This window comes from Cupressus sempervirens, chromosome 1 (assembly GCF_028749045.1).
Source record: "Cupressus sempervirens isolate cs-2001-9-10 chromosome 1, ASM2874904v1, whole genome shotgun sequence".
In the NCBI taxonomy this organism is placed as follows: domain Eukaryota; kingdom Viridiplantae; phylum Streptophyta; class Pinopsida; order Cupressales; family Cupressaceae; genus Cupressus; species Cupressus sempervirens.
Window position 1 is genome coordinate 832918733 of NC_143118.1, and position 17583 is coordinate 832936315.

At 34.5% G+C, this 17583-nt stretch overlaps 2 protein-coding genes across 2 annotated transcripts; both read left to right on the plus strand.

Moving 5' to 3' along the window:
- The first annotated feature begins 456 nt into the window (after window positions 1–456).
- Window positions 457–3724, plus strand: LOC149580429 (disease resistance protein Roq1-like). The gene is made up of 2 exons (XM_089813759.1): window positions 457–1090; window positions 1357–3724. The coding sequence occupies exons 1-2, from the start codon at window positions 591–593 to the stop codon at window positions 2645–2647; spliced, it is 1791 nt and encodes a 596-aa protein (XP_089669885.1). The 5' UTR covers window positions 457–590; the 3' UTR covers window positions 2648–3724.
- Window positions 2699–3778, plus strand: LOC149580430 (putative disease resistance protein At1g59620). The gene has a single exon (XM_089813768.1). The coding sequence runs from the start codon at window positions 2699–2701 to the stop codon at window positions 3710–3712; it is 1014 nt and encodes a 337-aa protein (XP_089669894.1). The 3' UTR covers window positions 3713–3778.
- Window positions 3779–17583: the final 13805 nt, after the last annotated feature.

Below are 17583 nucleotides of genomic sequence, written 5' to 3' on the forward strand. Positions count from 1 at the left end.
AAAGTATCGTATAATGTAAAAATCTTAAGGAAAAGATTTTGTGCATTTTAGTATTTGGAGCCAAGCGTTTTCTAATTTTCAAGATGGAAAATATTGGTGGAACAATTATGTAGATAGGATTCCATTAAAAAGGTTATGCCGTGGCACAGTAGTGGTCATGGATGGGACGGTCGAGAACCCCACACCCAGCGAAGCAACCGCATTTTGCACGCTGGTCCTGATTTTTCCTGTAGCATCTTGACCATAGCTAAAGTATAACACTGTAATTCACAAAGGCGCCGACTATTCTTTTGACAAATTGCATCTAAAAGTTATAATGTATTGTTTCTTCTCAGATCTCTGAAAACACAGATTTTCTTACTATTAACATTTAAAAATTAATAAAAATTCATACTGAAATTTTAGTAAAAATTCTCTTTATTTTCACAAATAGACAAATCTGCCAATTCGCTTCTGTCTTTCACTACATTTCCTTGAAAGTCTGAGTTATATTCCAGTCCTGTTATAAAGCCTTCAAATTTCTGTAGTTTTATTACATAGTCGACTCCACACTCGCTCACATTTGCCATCCATCTTTTCTACTTGAGTTCATGGCGTCTTCCTCGTCTTTTCAACTTGAAAGCGGAACGTTCATAGGGTCCAAAAAATCATATGATGCATTTATCAATCACAGAGGCCCTGACACCAAAGAAACTTTGGCTTTTTCTCTTTACGATACCTTGGAGGAAAAGGGATTTACGACATTTCTTGATGTTGAAGAATTACAATTGGGAGATTCACTTGAGCCCACCATAAAAAATGCCATTTCCTCCTCCTCTGTTCAAATTGCTATCTTCTCACCAAGATATGCAGAGTCTCCATGGTGTCTAAATGAGTTGGTTGACATGCTGAAAACCAATGCTCTGTTTATTCCTTTGTTTTGTGATGTGAAGCCTTTCGATGTTCGATACCCTCAAAAAGGAGTTTACAAAGATGCATTCGCTAAGCATGAAGAGAAGGGTAGATTTAGCAAAGAGAGGCTGGATGACTGGAAATCAGCCCTCCACTCTTCTTCGCTCATCTCTGGCGATGAATTCAGCACATCCAAGGAGTAAGGCTTAGCTTATGTTTTACCAGATTTTTTTCCCTAAACCAGTTTTTATAGTTTTTGTTTCAGCTGTTTGCTTGAAACACTTTTTTTTTAATGTTTTTTTAAAAACAAAAGGCGTAAGCCTACATATATTTAAATCCGGTAACAATATACAAAGTGTTATGATTCTGAGTCTTTTAAGTTTTTTTTTTTTTAATCCGGTCCTTACTCAAGCTCCATATTGAAGTTGATCTCTTTTGATTTCTTATTCGCTTCAAATTGGGCAGTAATGTGGAGGTGCTGTGTTCAAAGGTTGTCTTGGCTGTGCAACAAAAGGTTGGAGATACATTTCTGGGCTTTCCAAGATATGTGGAAGATACAAAGCTTCCAGAGGCATCTGCTCCGGCGAAGAAAAGTAGTCTTCTTCCCAGAGATTCACATCCAGTGGGCATCGATTCCAAATTTGAAGACATGGAAGGCTTGTTGAACAACCCAGAAATTCAAGTAATAGCCGTCGTCGGTATGGGCGGCTTGGGGAAGACTTTTCTTCTCCAATTTGTCTTCAATGTCTTGAAATCCAGGTATCATCATTCTATTTGGCTCTCTATTTCGAAATCTTTTTCTGTCAAGAGTTTACAAAAGGATATTGCCTCCCACATAGGTTTTAAAAGTGGAATTGTGGACATAGCTGATGTAACTGAAGAGAGAGCAGCTGTATTGATTTGTGACTGTCTGCAAGGGAAAAAATGTCTTATTGTGCTGGATGATCTGTGGACGTTGTCTACAGAAGATAATCTATTAGACAAACTTGGTCTGCCAGCTGATGAAGATTGTAAAGTTCTGGTGAGCTCAAGAAATAGAGAGGTTGCTGTAAGTTTGAAAGCTCACATTTATGAGCTCGGAGCCTTGTCAGAGAAAGAAAGTTGGGAACTGTTCTGCTTTTATGCATTTCCGGATTGTAAAGAAAATAGAGCGCCATCAAAGACGTTGAAAGAGGTGGGACATGAGATTGTAAAACAGTGTGGAAATTTACCCCTGGCTATCAAGACGACAGCAGCATCATTGGCCAAGACTAAATCTCTGACCGAATGGGAGTCCAAGCGCCGTCAGCTGGAAAAGGCAGTTATCCCCTTTGGTGGGGATAATCCTGTGATGGACATATTAAGATTGAGTTACGATTCCTTGCCGGCACATCTCAAACCCTGCTTTGATTATCTCTCTTTCTTTCCCGAGGATGAGAGAATAACTTGTCAATATTTGATTTATTTATGGATAGGAGAAGGGTTTGTCCCATCAGGAGAGGAGCAGTGGGATATGGCCTGGAATTGGTTGGACCAACTTGCCCAGCTGTGTCTCCTTCAACTATGGGAAGAGCGGGAAGAAAATTCTTTTAATGGAAATGTGACAAAATATTGTGCAATTCATGACCTGTTGCACGATTTAGCCATAAACATTTCTAGGGAAAAAAATTGTGTGTTTTCTCTTGAGGAAGCCTCTATGCATGCAGGTGGTAGAACTAGTGGATGGTGTCGGATTTTATTGGCCAAGAAAGATATAAATGACAACGCTTTCTCATAGAGGCAGATTCCTGCTTATCTCCGTACGTTGTCACTATCAGAGAACACTGAGATGCGAAGCATTCCGGAGAACTTGTTTACTGCAATTAGAGGACTTCGCGTTCTGGACTTGAGTCAGACAAATATTTCTACATTGCCCGAGTCCGTTGGAAAGATGATACTACTTAGAGTGATCAATCTAAAGTATACGAGGATAAGAAAGGTACCAGATTGTGTGAGATATCTGAAAAGTCTCTTGTTTCTTGCACTGCCTATCGGCTGCTTTGGATTACCAGAATGGATAACTGAACTTAGATGTCTTCAGCACTTGGATTGCTGGAGTGTTGACCGCGTACCAGAGGGAACATCAAAGCTGGTCTCTTTAAGAACGTTGCTAACAACTGGGGTGCACTTGGAATCGATAGAAGAGGATTTGGCGTGTATGACTCAGCTTGAGGAAATAAGTTTAAGAGTTACGCGGGAGAGGGATGTGAAGAGGATCGAAGGGCTCCTTGCGCACCTGGTTAAGATGCGTCATCTGGTAGTAAAGAATAATATTGGAGACTCGAGAGTAGAGCAGCTGCTTCTGCCGCTTCCGGAGACGATAAGAGAAATGAAACATCTGGAAAGACTTGCATTATGGAAATTTGGGGTGCCAAGTTGGATCTGTAATTTGGAAAATCTGAGGGAATTGGAGTTATATCAATGTCACTGCAATAATTATCCAGAGTTGGATGGAATGCCTAATCTAGTGAAATTGGCGTTGAGTAAGAACGACTTGTGCAGAGAATTGCCAGAGGCATTTGGAAAGCCCGGTGCGTTCCCACGCCTCCGCTTCTTCGATATTTCCGACTTCAAAAAATTGAAGTTTCCGAAGTTGGAAGAGGGAGCGATGCCATGTCTTGAAAAATTAGGATTATATGATTGTCACTGTATTAAATTTCCTGCATTGGAATGTTTGAAAAGTTTGAAGAAGTTCACGTATACTTGTGAGGGGCTAGATCACGAGGACATATTAAAGGAGGGCGGAGAATACCGTAACAAAATCAAAGCTGTAAATCCCCGCTTAACTATTATCGAAGTATAGCTAATTTTTGAGCAATTGTTACTCTATTAAAAGATAGTTAATTTATATTTTTTATGAATTTTATTTTATCTGTATCATGATAAGAGTTGACGATGGTGGAGAATATTCAAACAAAAATAAAGTCATAATTCCCCACAAACTTTTTTTAGATGGCATCAATTTGTTAATTTTTATTTTATTATAAGAATATAAGCAAGGTGCAGAATATTCTTAGAAGAACAAAGTTACAATTCTCATCTAATTATTTTGTATTTGTTCTTTATGATACTACTTTTGTAATAAATAAATTATGAATTTGTAAATCTATTCCTTTTTATAGGTAATGAGCTCAAGCCTAAATTAATTATTATTGTGTGTTAAGTTCAAGTAGACTCAAACCTAAGACCTCTCATATAAGAGGTTCACAAATTACCACTATGTTGTAGGCTCTTGCCTAAGATAGTAGGCCCAGTTTTGAATTGGACCTAGTTACTTAGAAAAAATAAATTGTAATAATGAATTTCATTGACTCACAACAACTTGTGAGTACTCAACAAAGCTCATAAAAAAATATTATTATTTGGACAATAAATCGTAATGATATCCTCTTTAATTGTACCATTATAATCATGCATATTCTTCTTCTTGTATTAATGCCTATGTCAATTATTTAATTATGTTTTGTTCTTATATTAGGTAACTACAATCTATAGGGTAATAACTTGTCTAACCTTTTTCGTGAAGCTCTTAATAATTTATCCTTCAACTCAAGGGTATTCATGAGCTATTAGTGGCGATGCATTGCAACTTCATTATTGTTCTTCCAATAGCTAATACTCAACACAAATTCACCTCTTTATGGCATTGATTATGTTGTGTAGTGCAAATAATAATATGCATTTCATCTATGTGTATAACATGCAATCATTGTGGTGCAGTAGCACCTTTATTTTGGCTTGTATTTTGGTTTAGCCAACCATAAGGTAATAAGAACTAAGTTATGAAGTCCCAATTTGTTTGTGTGTCTAGATAGCTATAGGGTTGAGTTGAGTCAACTGTTTTGAGTGGTCATTTAGGATCTAGGTGTTTAAGTCGTAGAAAGTCAATAAAGGGTCAAACTTTGACCATGACTCCCAAATGGAGGGGTTTTGGAGATTTTGATTTGTTTAGTAGTTCAAGATCTTATGTAATGGTTTAAAGTCAAGTTGAACCATTGAGGTTAGTAGTTTGACAAAATTGCAAAAGATGTAGAAGTTGCATAATGACAACTTTGCAATTTTGTAAAGTTGTCATTACAACATTTCCTTAAACCTGGAAAAGGGCTTTAATGGTGCCCAAATTTTGACCTAAGGGTCCAAACATGTGGGAACAAGATATATAATAATAATCAAACCGTAATCTGATAGTTAATGAATAGATTGTACGAATTGAGGTTTGGGAAGAGCAAGAAAGGACTATAATTCCATGACAAAGCCTTTGAATCTAGTCATATATGGATTGAAAGGACAAAACTAATGCATTGAGACTTTAGTATATGTTTTTTTCTTACCTTCTATAGCACTGGTTTTTTTTTTGACAGATTTGTTATCATTTTGTTAAATTTGTGTGCCTTGTTGATTCACTGGTTGGTCCAGAGCCAATTGTGCAAATATGCCTCCTACTTGAGTTCTCATGGTTGAACTACTATGGCCTCTTGGAAATAAGTATGAGACTGTGTAAATAGTGTATATATGGAGTGTAGATTCATTTCTTGTAGGGGAACTATTTTACTACCAAAATGACAATCAATTATGCATTCTTAGGGTTTGGAAAGTCTTTATACCTCTTCCTATGTCTTTTCAATTCTTCCTTGGGGTTTGTATCGGCCTCTTTAAAGTTTTAAAAGGAAAATCCATAATTTCTTGCAAAATCAACATTTTTGCAAAAATTGCAAAATTTCAATAGAGCAACGTTTGCAATTTTTCTTGTTTGCTCATTTTAAAAATTCTAACTTGTGAGTTAGGCTATCCCTTAGAAATTCCATGCTAAGGACCCTTCCCTAAGCTAATGAATCATCCCTTAGGTTGCTCATTTCCCTATGGCAACGTATGCTTTGACTTTTAGGCCAACTAGTGACGCTTCCAAAGACATTTTGACTTCCTACACCCTTGCTATCACACCTAGGTCTAATGACCCTTATTAAAACTTACAAAATCTCTCTTCTAACAAAACACAAAAAAATTGTAAAGGTGAGGGGCCTATTTTTCAAGGTTCCCCTGCACCATATTCCCTACCAAAGAAGTTAAGTCCCCTTTGGAGACAAAAGGTGGAGATCTATGCCCTTCAACTTGAACTAATTCTCAAGAATCCATGTAGCCTCTGAGTTTGGTTTACCATGGCATTTGGCAAGGTGCTCTTTCTATGTGCCATGTTTTTTTTTTTTGTATGAATCCGAGAATCAAAAATCTTTTCTGCTTGAAGCTTTGGCTTAGGAGGTAAAGCTGTTGTTTGAGCATCCTTTTGAGCTTCCTCCACATGTTGATCCACCTTAGTAAGAAGGCCTTTATACCTGAACATGCTACATTAAAAATGGGAGAAATAACTAGATCCTCTGGTAATCCAATCTTGTAAGCATTCTACCCATACTTGGCTAGTATTGGACATGGGCCAATTCTTCTCATTTGCAACTTTGTAGAGGTTACCTTATCCATCATTTCCTTGTTAAGGTGAACCATGGCTAAGTCCCCTACACCAAATTGTACTTCTCTCTTCTTAAGGTCATCTTTATCGTTTATCTTTTTGGTGTTGTCAATGAGGGACTGTTTTACTTGTTCGTGCTTCCTTCATAGATTGACTGAAATCTTCAGCATAACCACTAATAGATACTTGTCCATCTAGGTTTCTCAGCTCACATAAACCCCTAGGATGTATCCCATACACAATCTCAAAGTGACACTTGACCATAGTTCTATTAATTCTATCATTATAATAAACCACTTCTTGATGAAGGACCAAATCCCATGTCAAACCATACTCCTTGGTTAAGCATCTTAGCAAGTTTCCAAGTGTTTTGTTGACCACTTCAGCCTAATCATTAGTTTGAGGATGGCAGGCTGAACTAAAAGAGAGATTGGTACCCAACCTTTTCCATAAGGATTTCCAAAAATGTCCCATAAATTTTCTATTTCTATCATATACAATGCTAGTTGGAAAACCATGAATTCTCACAACTTCATTGAAAAACAAGTAGACAATATGATTTGCATCATGAGTGACCTTGCACAGAATAAAATGACTCATTTTGCTAAATCTATCCACTATTACATAGATTCTATCAAAACCATTCTTTTTTCTAGGTAAACCAACCACAAAATCCATACTTACACATTCCCATGGTCTTCTTAGTATTGGGAGAGGTTGATAAAGTCCTGCATTTGTAGAAGTCCCCTTTTTTTTTTGACATATGATGCATTTCTCAACATAAACTTTAACATATCGCTACATTTTAGGCCAATAGTAGTACCTTTGAACCAACTCCAAGGTCTTATTCAAGCCAAAATGGCCACTCAAACTTCCATTGTGTTTTTCTTATATAAGGTTTTTCCTTATGGAACCTTTGGGCACACATAGCTATCCACCTTTGAAGAGTAATCCATTCTGCAATGTAAAGTCTGCAAACTCACCATGAAAGTGATTTCGGTGCTCTTCACACACCTAATATACTGCTACAAAATCATTATCAGTTTGATAGAGTTCTTCAAAATTATCCAACCTTATGCTCCTTACTTGGATTTCTTGAACTATAAGCAACCTCCTACTCAAAGCATCAGCTAACTTATTGAGCTGCCCCTTCTTGTGATTTATGGTGAAGGTATAAGACTATAGATACTCCACCCACTTGACATGTCTATGGCTTAGCTTGTCTTGAGAGTTAAGAAAACTCAAAGCTTGGGTATGTGTGAACACTACAAACTCCTTGGGCAAGAGATAAGACCTTCACTACCTAAGGAATTGAACAAGAACATAGAGTTCCAAATCATAGGAATAGTACTTTTATTTTGTTGCATTTAGCTTTTCACTAAAGAAAGCCACTGGTCTATCGCTTTGGCTTAAGACTCCTCCCATTGCTATATTACTTGCATCACGTTCTACAACAAAAGGTTCGTTGAAAGTATGCAACTTAAGAATAGGCTTAGTAGCTACCTCATTCTTTAATGTTTAAGATATAAAAAAACTAGTTTCCACTAGAACATTAATAACTTCCATAAATATAATTGAAAATGATTCAAACAAAAAGGAAATAAAATTAGATTCAAATATCTATTGAATGAATCTATTTAGAGGTCATAACTATTCCATATGCGTCAATACCAAGTGCTGCAACATGACTGCTATCAAGAAATCCAAAATTTGTAAATAACCACTTTCACTAAAATATGCATAACTTCTTCAAAACCAAATGAAACTAATCCAAACCAAAAAGAGAAGGAATATTATTCAGCCCTCTATCCAAAAATATAGATCATACATGGTTTCCTTGTCATACAGGTCTGTACAAGGCCTAGAACCAACACTAAAATTGAAAAGTCAATCAAAATAACAACTCATAATTTCACGAAATTTGTTTCAAATGTGAATGTTACCTTCCATTCTTCTTTGTTTTGACCATACATCCATTTTTATGTTTTTTTTGGTTGGTAAAAACTTCAAACCACCTTTTAAACCATCTCCTTGCATTATTTTAAATCATTATGCATCTTTGACAATATTTATGCATTTTCCCATTACAACTTTTGCAAGTGTAAGTCCAATTCAACAAATATTTGCATGGATAGTTGAATAACCCTAAAATGGACTCAAATGGAAATTTTACATCAAATTAACCATTTGTAAGTAATTCTTTCATATTCTTACCTTCTTGACCAATTTGGGACCTCCTCGTACAATTTTGACACTTATTACAAATGGCTTCTCTAGCCTATACATTTCAATTTATGGACTCAAACACATTATAAATATCTTTAAAATTATATTTAATATATTATATAAGGAATTTGAACCTCCTTTTTCTCTTTTAATTTAAGTTCTCCTACAAACAAGATTTACTCCATGCTTTTGCTGCTCACTCTAATGTTGTAATTGACTCCATCTCTCACAATGTTGCATAACTATGAACCATCCATCTTACCCAACAACAAACTTAGTCTAGTGATGCACTTCCCACTCTCACTCAATGGTTGTTTTTGGCACCCTACTCCAAATGTATCTCTTTCAGAGAATGGTCAGGACATAACTTACTTGCCTACCCAAAAACTCTTCAAGAACTTCTTTCCTTCTTGCAATTATATGGGTCGAGTTCTTTCCTCACAATCTTTGTCTACCCAGATCTTTTGCTCGCTCTAGTACCAATTTGATGTAAAAAAGATTTCAAAAAAATCCAAATCTACATATCATTGACATAAAACATTCAACATAGAGACATTTTATGAGGTTAAACACAACCAAGCTTAATATTCTCTCATTCCCATAGCCTAGTTTCTATTTCAGGTTCCATTATTCATAACATTTGTTACAAAAACTCTCTTGCCAAAAAATTTGGAGTAATTATTTAAAACTATTCCTTCTAGATCATATCCAAATCTGATCCCAATCCAAAAATCCAATTATAATTTATGATCTTTGTATCAAGACCCAATTTTACTATAAAAATGTAGAAGTAAAACTCATAACCTTTTCTAGCGAATCTGATATCTTTCTCACGTAAACTCTAAATGAAACCAAAATAATTTAAAAATGAATAATTTTGATTCTACTTTTCAAATATATAAGTCATTGATTATTTCAATCTATAAATCATTACATGCATGCAAATATATGCCTGTAACTCCATTGAAGATATAAAAAACTAGCTTCCACTAAAACATTCTTAACTTCCATAAATATGATTGAAGATGGCTTAAATGAAAAGGAAATGAAGTTAGAGTCAAATATCTATCCAATGTATCTATTAAGAGATTGTAACTATTCCATATATGTTAGTACCAAGTGGTGCAACATGACTACTGTCAAGAAATCTGAAATCTGTAAATAATCACTTTCACTAAAATATGCATAACTTCTTCAAAAGCAAATGAAACTAATCCAAACCAAAAAGATAAAGAAGATTATTGATGTAAATAGGATTTAAATTAAATCCAAATCTACATATCACTGACATAAAACACTCAATATAGAGGCATTTTATGAGGTTAAACACAACCAAGCTTAATATTCTCTCATTTTCATAGCCTAGTTTCTATTTCAAGTTTCATTATTCATAACATTTGTTCCAAACAATTTCTTGAAAAAAAATTTGGAGTAATTATTTAAACTATTCCTTCTAAATCATATCAAAATATTTTCCCAATCCAACAACTCAATTATAATTTATGATCTTTGTATCAAGACCCAATTTTATTGTAAAAATGCAAAAGTAAAACTCAAAACCATGCCTAGGGAATCTGATATCTTTCTCATGTAAAATCTAAATGAAAAAAAACTAATTTAAAAATGACAAATTTTGATTCTATTTTTCAAATATGTAAATCATCAATCATTTCAATCTATAAATCATTACATGCATGCAAATCTATGCCTACAACTTCATTGATGATATAAAAAAACTAGTTTCCACTAAAACGTTCATAACTTCCATAAATATGATTGAAAACAACTCAAACCAAAATGAAATAAAGTTAGATTCAAATATCTATCCAATGAATCTATTTATAGGTCATAACTATTATATATGTGTTAGTACCAAGCGCTGCAATATGACTGTTGTCAAGAAATCCAAAATATGTAAATAACTACTTTCACTAAAATATGCATAACTTCTTTAAAACCAAATGAAACTAATCCAAACAAAAATGAGAAGAAATACTGTTCAAACCTGTATCCAAAAATACATATTATACATAGTTTACAGGTCATACATCATTTTACAAGACTTGGAACCAACACTAAAACTAAAAAGCCAATCAAAATAACAACTCAAAATTTCACGAAATCTATTTGAAACGTGAAAGTTTCCTTCCATTTTTCTCTGATTCAACCATACATCAATTTTTTTTGTTTTTTTGTTTTTTCATAACTTCCAAACCACCTTTTAAACCATCTCCTTTCATTCTTTTAAATCATTATGCAACTTTGACAATATTTATGCAGTTTATGCATTTTCCCCTTACAACTTTTGCAAGTGTAAGTCTAATTTGACAAATATTTGCATGGACACTTGAATAACCCTAAAATAGATTTAAATGGACATTTTACATCAAATTAATCATTTATAATGCATTATTTCATGTTTTTACCTTATTGACCAATTTGAGACATCCTTGCACAATTTTGACACTTATTATAAATGGCTTCTCTAGCCTTTACATTTCAACTTATGGAATTAAACACATTATAAATGTCTTAAAATTATATTTAATATATGATATAAGGACTCTCAACCTCATTTTTCTCTTTTACTTTAGGTGCTTCTGCACTACTTATTCAACCCTCTATCTAAAAATATAGATTATACATGATTTTTAGGTTGTACATGGTTGTACAAGACTTGGAACCAACACAAAAACTAAAAATTCATTCAAAATAACAACTCAAAATTTTATGAAATTTGTTTCAAATGTGAATGTTTCCTTCTATTATTGTTTGGTTTGACCATACATCCATTTTTATAGTTTTTGTGGTTGGTTATAGCTTCCAAAATACCTTTTAAACCATTTCCTTGCATTCTTTTAAATCATTATGCAACTTTGACAATATTTATGCACTTTATGCATTTTCCCATTACAACTTTTGCAAGTGTAAGTCCAATTTGACAAATATTTGCATGGATAGTTGAATAACCCTAAAATAGATTTAAATGGACATTTTACATCAAATTAATCATTTATAAGACATTCTTTCATATTTTTACCTTCTTGACCAATTTGAGGCCCCCTTGCACAATTTTGACACTTATTAGAAATGGCTTCTCTAGCCTTTACATTTAAACTTATGGACTCAAACACATAATAAATTTCTTAAAAAATATTTAATATATGATATAAGGACTCTTAACCTCCTCGTGCTCTTGTACTTTAGGTGCTCCTGCACCACTTAGAGTCTATCAAGATGGATTGAAAACCAATAAGTAATAGAGGGAAAAACTATTCCTATCACCAAGAGTAGTTTGGGAGGAAAAGTGGCTAGTTAATCCCATGAGTTCATAGGTTGAAGGTGAGGTATAGTTGAAGTTTCAAGTTGGTGGAGAGTTCTAAAAAGGGATAGATATCCTAAAAGTGATCTCTAAGTAGGGTAAGGAGACTACCCTAGCAAGGCCTAAGGATAGGGCTTAGGGAAAACTAGAAGAGCTCTTGAGGAGTAATAAAATATCCCCATCAAAGTGGTACCATATCCTAGTTAAAGGCTTGTGTAGTACAGATTGCATATCAGAGGTAAGTGAATCCATAGGAGAAAGCACCATGGTGACCAATGCAGAGTTGACAAGGGATTTGATATAACAACAAGAGAAGAAAATGCTTCTTGAGGAAGTTGTGAAAGAGATGAAGAAAAAACTAGAGGAAGTTGTTGAAACTATAAGTAAGATAAAAGAGTAGTTAGAAGTGGATAAGGACAAGGGAAAGAATCAGGCAGAAGAGGGAATAGAACTTGAACCAGACCCTCCAATGGTAGAAGAACCTTTCCTCAAAGCTTTAAAGGCACTAAGTGGCAAAACACTAGAAGGAATTCCTATATTTACTAGAAGAATGGATGCAGAGTTAGTTATGGAGTGGGTTGAGGGCATGGAAAATCACTTTGAATGTGATGGAGTAATAGATGCAAAAAAGGTGAAAATAGCTAAACCAAGGATAAGAGGACGAGCAGTTACTTAGTGTAAATTCTTGTAAGTAGAAAGAGAGAAGGAAGGAAAGAAGCCAATAAAAAATTGGAAGACAATGGTGGCTAAAGCAAAGGAGAACTATCTACCTAAGGATTGTGACATACAATTACATAAGAAGAGACAAAATATCAAATAGAGAGAACTAGATCTAGCTTCCTATACAAAAGAGTTCCAAAAAATAAACCTAAGGTCTAGATTCCAAGCACTTGAATGTTGGTGTTAAGTTTCAATATTTTTTCCTTGCATGTTTATTTCAATTCCTAGTTAAGTCTATAGTAGAAATTTAACATGGTATCAAAGCTTCAGATTTTCATGCCCCTGTTCTATTCTTGAGAGATTTGGCATCAGTTTTCATATTCGAGTTTTCTCTTTGAGAGAGTTTTAGTTTTCAAAAAAAATTTGTATTGGATTAGCGGGACATATTTTTGAAGCATCTTGAGCCCAAACGAACATCATCATTGAGATCAGAGCATTCAAAAACCCCCATTTTCATATAAAATACATCTTATTTGGATATTGTTGAAATCTAAGGCAAAAAATTACACCTAGGTCATTTTGATGAGGTCGTGATTGGACTAAAAAATTGACATTGTTTTAGAGGTTCTTTTATTTCATTTATAAAAAAAAAAATCAGATGCATTTACTGAGACTACTGTGTTGTTCCATGATTTCCCATTGAAGAAAATCATTTTAGAATATTTTTTTGATTTCGAGTTTGAACTATATTCAATAACCCTTGAAGTTTTTTATCACATGAATCATTATTAGTACCATCTTTAAGACTATAATCAAGAATCCCTTTGAGCCCCAATTCCCACATGCACTATAGAGTAGCAAAGGCCTCCTTCACATTTTCTTCAATGTAAAAATGTAAATACGTAATTTTTTTAACAACCTGAAACATAGGAATTTTGACCACCACGTGTTTGATTAAGGGGAACTTAAGCACCTTAATACTTAGATCAACCAAGGTCTTGCAGCCAACCAAATAAAGATTGAAAATTGTTGATAAAAGTTCCTTGGGTTACCTATTTGGCATGTGATTTTCTTGGTCTGCATTTTACGAAGGAGGATGACATTTTTTTGTTGTGCTCCTGTAGTTACATTCATCTCTTAAGCTTGTGCCTTTTGTGTGGTGGATTGGTTGGATAGTTGGCAATTTTTTTGATTTAGAGGCGGATTTTCCAAGACCATTTTGTGTGTGCCAAACTCCTGCATCATGTAGCATAATTTTAAGGAAACTCTTTGTTTGGAGGTATTTTTTTCTTTGGATGTTGAGTATGAGTTTGGGAAAGATATTATTGGTTGTGCATGGTTGGATAGTTGTCAATTTTTCTGATTTAGAGGTGGATTTTCCAAGACCATTTTGTGTGTGCCAAACTCTTGCATCATGTAGCATAATTTTAAGGAAACTCTTTGTTTGGAGGTCGTTTTTACTTTGATCTCCACAAGTGCTTTTTTCTTTGGATGTTGAGTATGATTTTGGGAAAGATATTATTAGATGTGCATGGTTTTTGACAACTATACCCACCTGTGATCCAAGATTTGGAGTTAGGCAAGCTATTTGGTAGGCTATTTGGAGGTTTGGTGCTACGATTGTGCTACTAGTTTCGGGTGGTTTCTTGCCAATGAAAGCATCATTTTCCATGACCTTATGTGTACCAGGACATGTGTTCTTTTTTTTTGGAGAGGAGATTTGGCTCTAATTGATGCATAATATCAAAGATTGACATACCTCCTATTTCCCATCACCACTTATCTTTCAGGTGAAATGTAGGCCATCATTTTATGGAGATTGTAGATTGAATCTTTAACGCTAAATTAGCCTTCACTCTTTGTTTCCACAGGCACCTTTTGTGGGATTAATTGGGACATGTGTGTGTGTATTTGTGGAGAGATTTTTTTTTGGGACTCTGAACTACACCTTCTTTGATTGCATGTACTTGTGGCCCACTAATCACGGTTTATTGAAGGTATATTTTGGCTCTCTGATGGTCATTTATTTTTTCCTTATTTGGGAAATTTTAAACACATGCACATGTTTTATTGGTCATCATAAATTTTTTTGGCACTGACTCTTTTCTCAGCATATGTTTCAGATGACTAATTTTTTCTAGCAGGGGTCATTTTTCAGGCATTTTTTTGCCTCGATGGTCATTTGATTGTCAAATTTGGGCTCATAAATTGTTGGAGTCAGACCATGTCAGCTTTACATCATCAACATGTTTTCCCTTCAAGCTCTGTTTGAACCTACTTTCATGGTTTTCCTCATAACTCGGGCATACAAACTCTATTTTATACAAATGAGATATCATCAGGTTTTCGAACCTATCACAATGGTGTAGGTGTTTTTTTAGTTTTCATACAATTTTTATGGTTTTTTCTATTGTCAAGGTTAGGGGTAAAGTTTTGCACTCTGGAGGACATATCTTGAGGATCCGATCTCCAATTTGAGAATTCTTTTTATCGTTGGAAATATTTTTACAAGCTCTTTCTAATATGCTAGTTGTTTTTCCATATTCTACTATATGCACATTCTATTTAGTCTTTTTCATTTTTATTCTAGGGATATCTTGGTTGTTTCAGGTCTAGGAATTGATTTCATTGCTTTATATTATTCATCATGGCTTGTACTATCCATTATATTAGTCTTATGTCTCTTCTGGCCCATTTAACATCATTTGTATGCATTCCTACAAACACACTGAGATAAAGTGTCATGTTGCATCTTTAAGTTGTTTTGACTTCTGATTTGAGTAGTGATGTCCAAGGACACTCATGCAGATTATTGTATTCTTAGGATTCACCATATCTTATGCCTTATTGTACATGCACTACTATGATTAAAGTGCCATGATGGGTTGATGTTTTTCCTTTGTCCAATTAGTGTCACTTTCATGACATTATCCTCATGATGTGTCTAAGATTGATCACCTCAATACACACATAAGTACTCTTTTGTGCATCTTGATTGTGGTTCCTTGACATGCAGTTCTTTTGGCCCATTTTTCCAATTTCTTGTCACCTCACCCCTGTCTACATTAGGGGGGTCTTCTATTGGTTCTCATTCTTTCTTGGTTTAATTGATCATCTCTCCAAGATTTGGTGCTTCATGTCATCTTTATCTTTGAGTTTAGTTGTTTTCCTTTGTGTGCCTCCTAATTTGATGTAGATTATAGTCTTCTCTACCTAGTCAAGTTCTATTTCAGTGGAATATTTTTAGATCAACAATTAATTTAGATAGAGCTTTGGAGCTTCTACATGCTTCACTGGTGTTCTTCATGATCATCTTTTTCTCCTATCTTTTGGGAAATTCCCTATATTGGAGGCTTCTTTAGTCCTTCACTAATTTCTCTCAACGTATTTTTCTATCTCTTTTTGGAGTAGTATTTTTTTTGTGTGGTTTTCTCTATTTCTCCTCTTTTCAAAGATTTGGTTGTGCTTGGATACCTCATTGGGATTTTTTTTTCAGGACCCATTTCTACTTTTAATAGTAGTTTCTAGGTTTTTAGCTACTCCCTAAGTTTATCTTAAGGTGGGGGTTGTTAAAGTAATCAGATATTTCCTAATTCACTCTATTCTACTTAAGCTAAACTTTAGGCATCTAATAGTTAATTATTTTATTAATAATTATGATGCAACCTAGGTTAGACCTTTTTTGGGTTTTGATCTGCTTTATAAGGATGATCTCTCTTTGTAATAATTAACCAATTCACTTTTTATTATAGAAATTTCTCTTTTTGCTCATCAAGAATGTCTCAACTATGGATCTAGGAATTCTAGCCTCCATAGCTTTTAATTCTATTTTTCTATGATGGGTGTTTACATAAAATTGAGTCTTGGGAGCCGTGGGATTGATATTTCATCAACTTCAACATTGAAAACATTAAAATGGGAAAGGTACCTAAATGGAATTAGATGGAACATTCAAGAAGAGTTGAATCTCTTTACACTTACTACCTTTCATAGATGTTATCAGATGGCTATTAAAGTGGAAGAAAATCTCAAGAAGATTCAAGACTCCAATACCAACTGTAGAGGGAGAGGCAGAGACACTAAAGGTGGTTCAAGTGGAAGAGGTAATGATAATAGGAGCCAAGGTGACTCTAAGCTTTCAAAGAAAGTACATGAGCCAAATACCAGAGGTAGAATTTCCTATAATAGTGGTAGAGGTAGATCAGTTTGTTTTGGAAGGAGTTACCACTTCTCTACCATGAAGTGCTATAATTTTGGGTAGCTGGGTCACCCAGCTTATAGGTTTCCTGATAAACCATCATCTTCACAATGTGACAAAAAGATTTCCTATGCCAAAAAAGAGGATTGTTCAAAAAAATCAAAGGTGAGCCTAGATTCAGAGAAAGGAGAGAATATTATGTTGAGGAGAATCTTGATCAAGACACCCACTCAAGATCAACATAAATAGAGAAGGACACTTTTTAGAGTCAAGTAAAAGATATTGGGAAAAGTGTGAAAAGTCATCATTGATTTAGGATTGATTAACAATGTTATATCAGAAGAGGTGGTGCAAGGAACATCTTGTTTCAAAGAGATTTTCACAGGTTGAGGGTATTAATTACTCTAAGACATTTTCTCTTGTTGCCAAATGTATTCTATTTGTCTTGTACTCTCTCTTGCAGCTTCTTAAGATGGACAATATTTAATATGGATGTGAAGAGTGCCTTTTTACATGGATACCTACATGAGGATATCTATATGAAGTAGCCTCATGGTTTTGTGTAGGACTCTTATTTGGTATGTAGGCTTTGGAAGTCTTTATATGGTCTCAAACAAGCCCCTTGGTCTTGGTATGAGAAGATAGATTCCTTCTTGCTTGCTTCATAGTTAACTTGATGTCATTCAGATCCTATAGTATACATTCAATGTCATTGGGTTGACTTATTAATACTTGTGCTTTATGTAGATAGGTAGCTCATCCTCTATGATTCAGAGAGTTCAATGAGCTTTGAGAGAGCAATTTGAG

Coding starts and splice junctions, on each gene's coding strand:
- LOC149580430 (XM_089813768.1), top strand. CDS start 2,699: ATGCGAAGCATTCCGGAGAACTTGTTTACTGCAATTAGAGGACTTCGC.
- LOC149580429 (XM_089813759.1), top strand. CDS start 591: ATGGCGTCTTCCTCGTCTTTTCAACTTGAAAGCGGAACGTTCATAGGG. Junction 1,091..1,356: donor GAATTCAGCACATCCAAGGA/GTAAGGCTTAGC, acceptor CAAATTGGGCAG/TAATGTGGAGGTGCTGTGTT.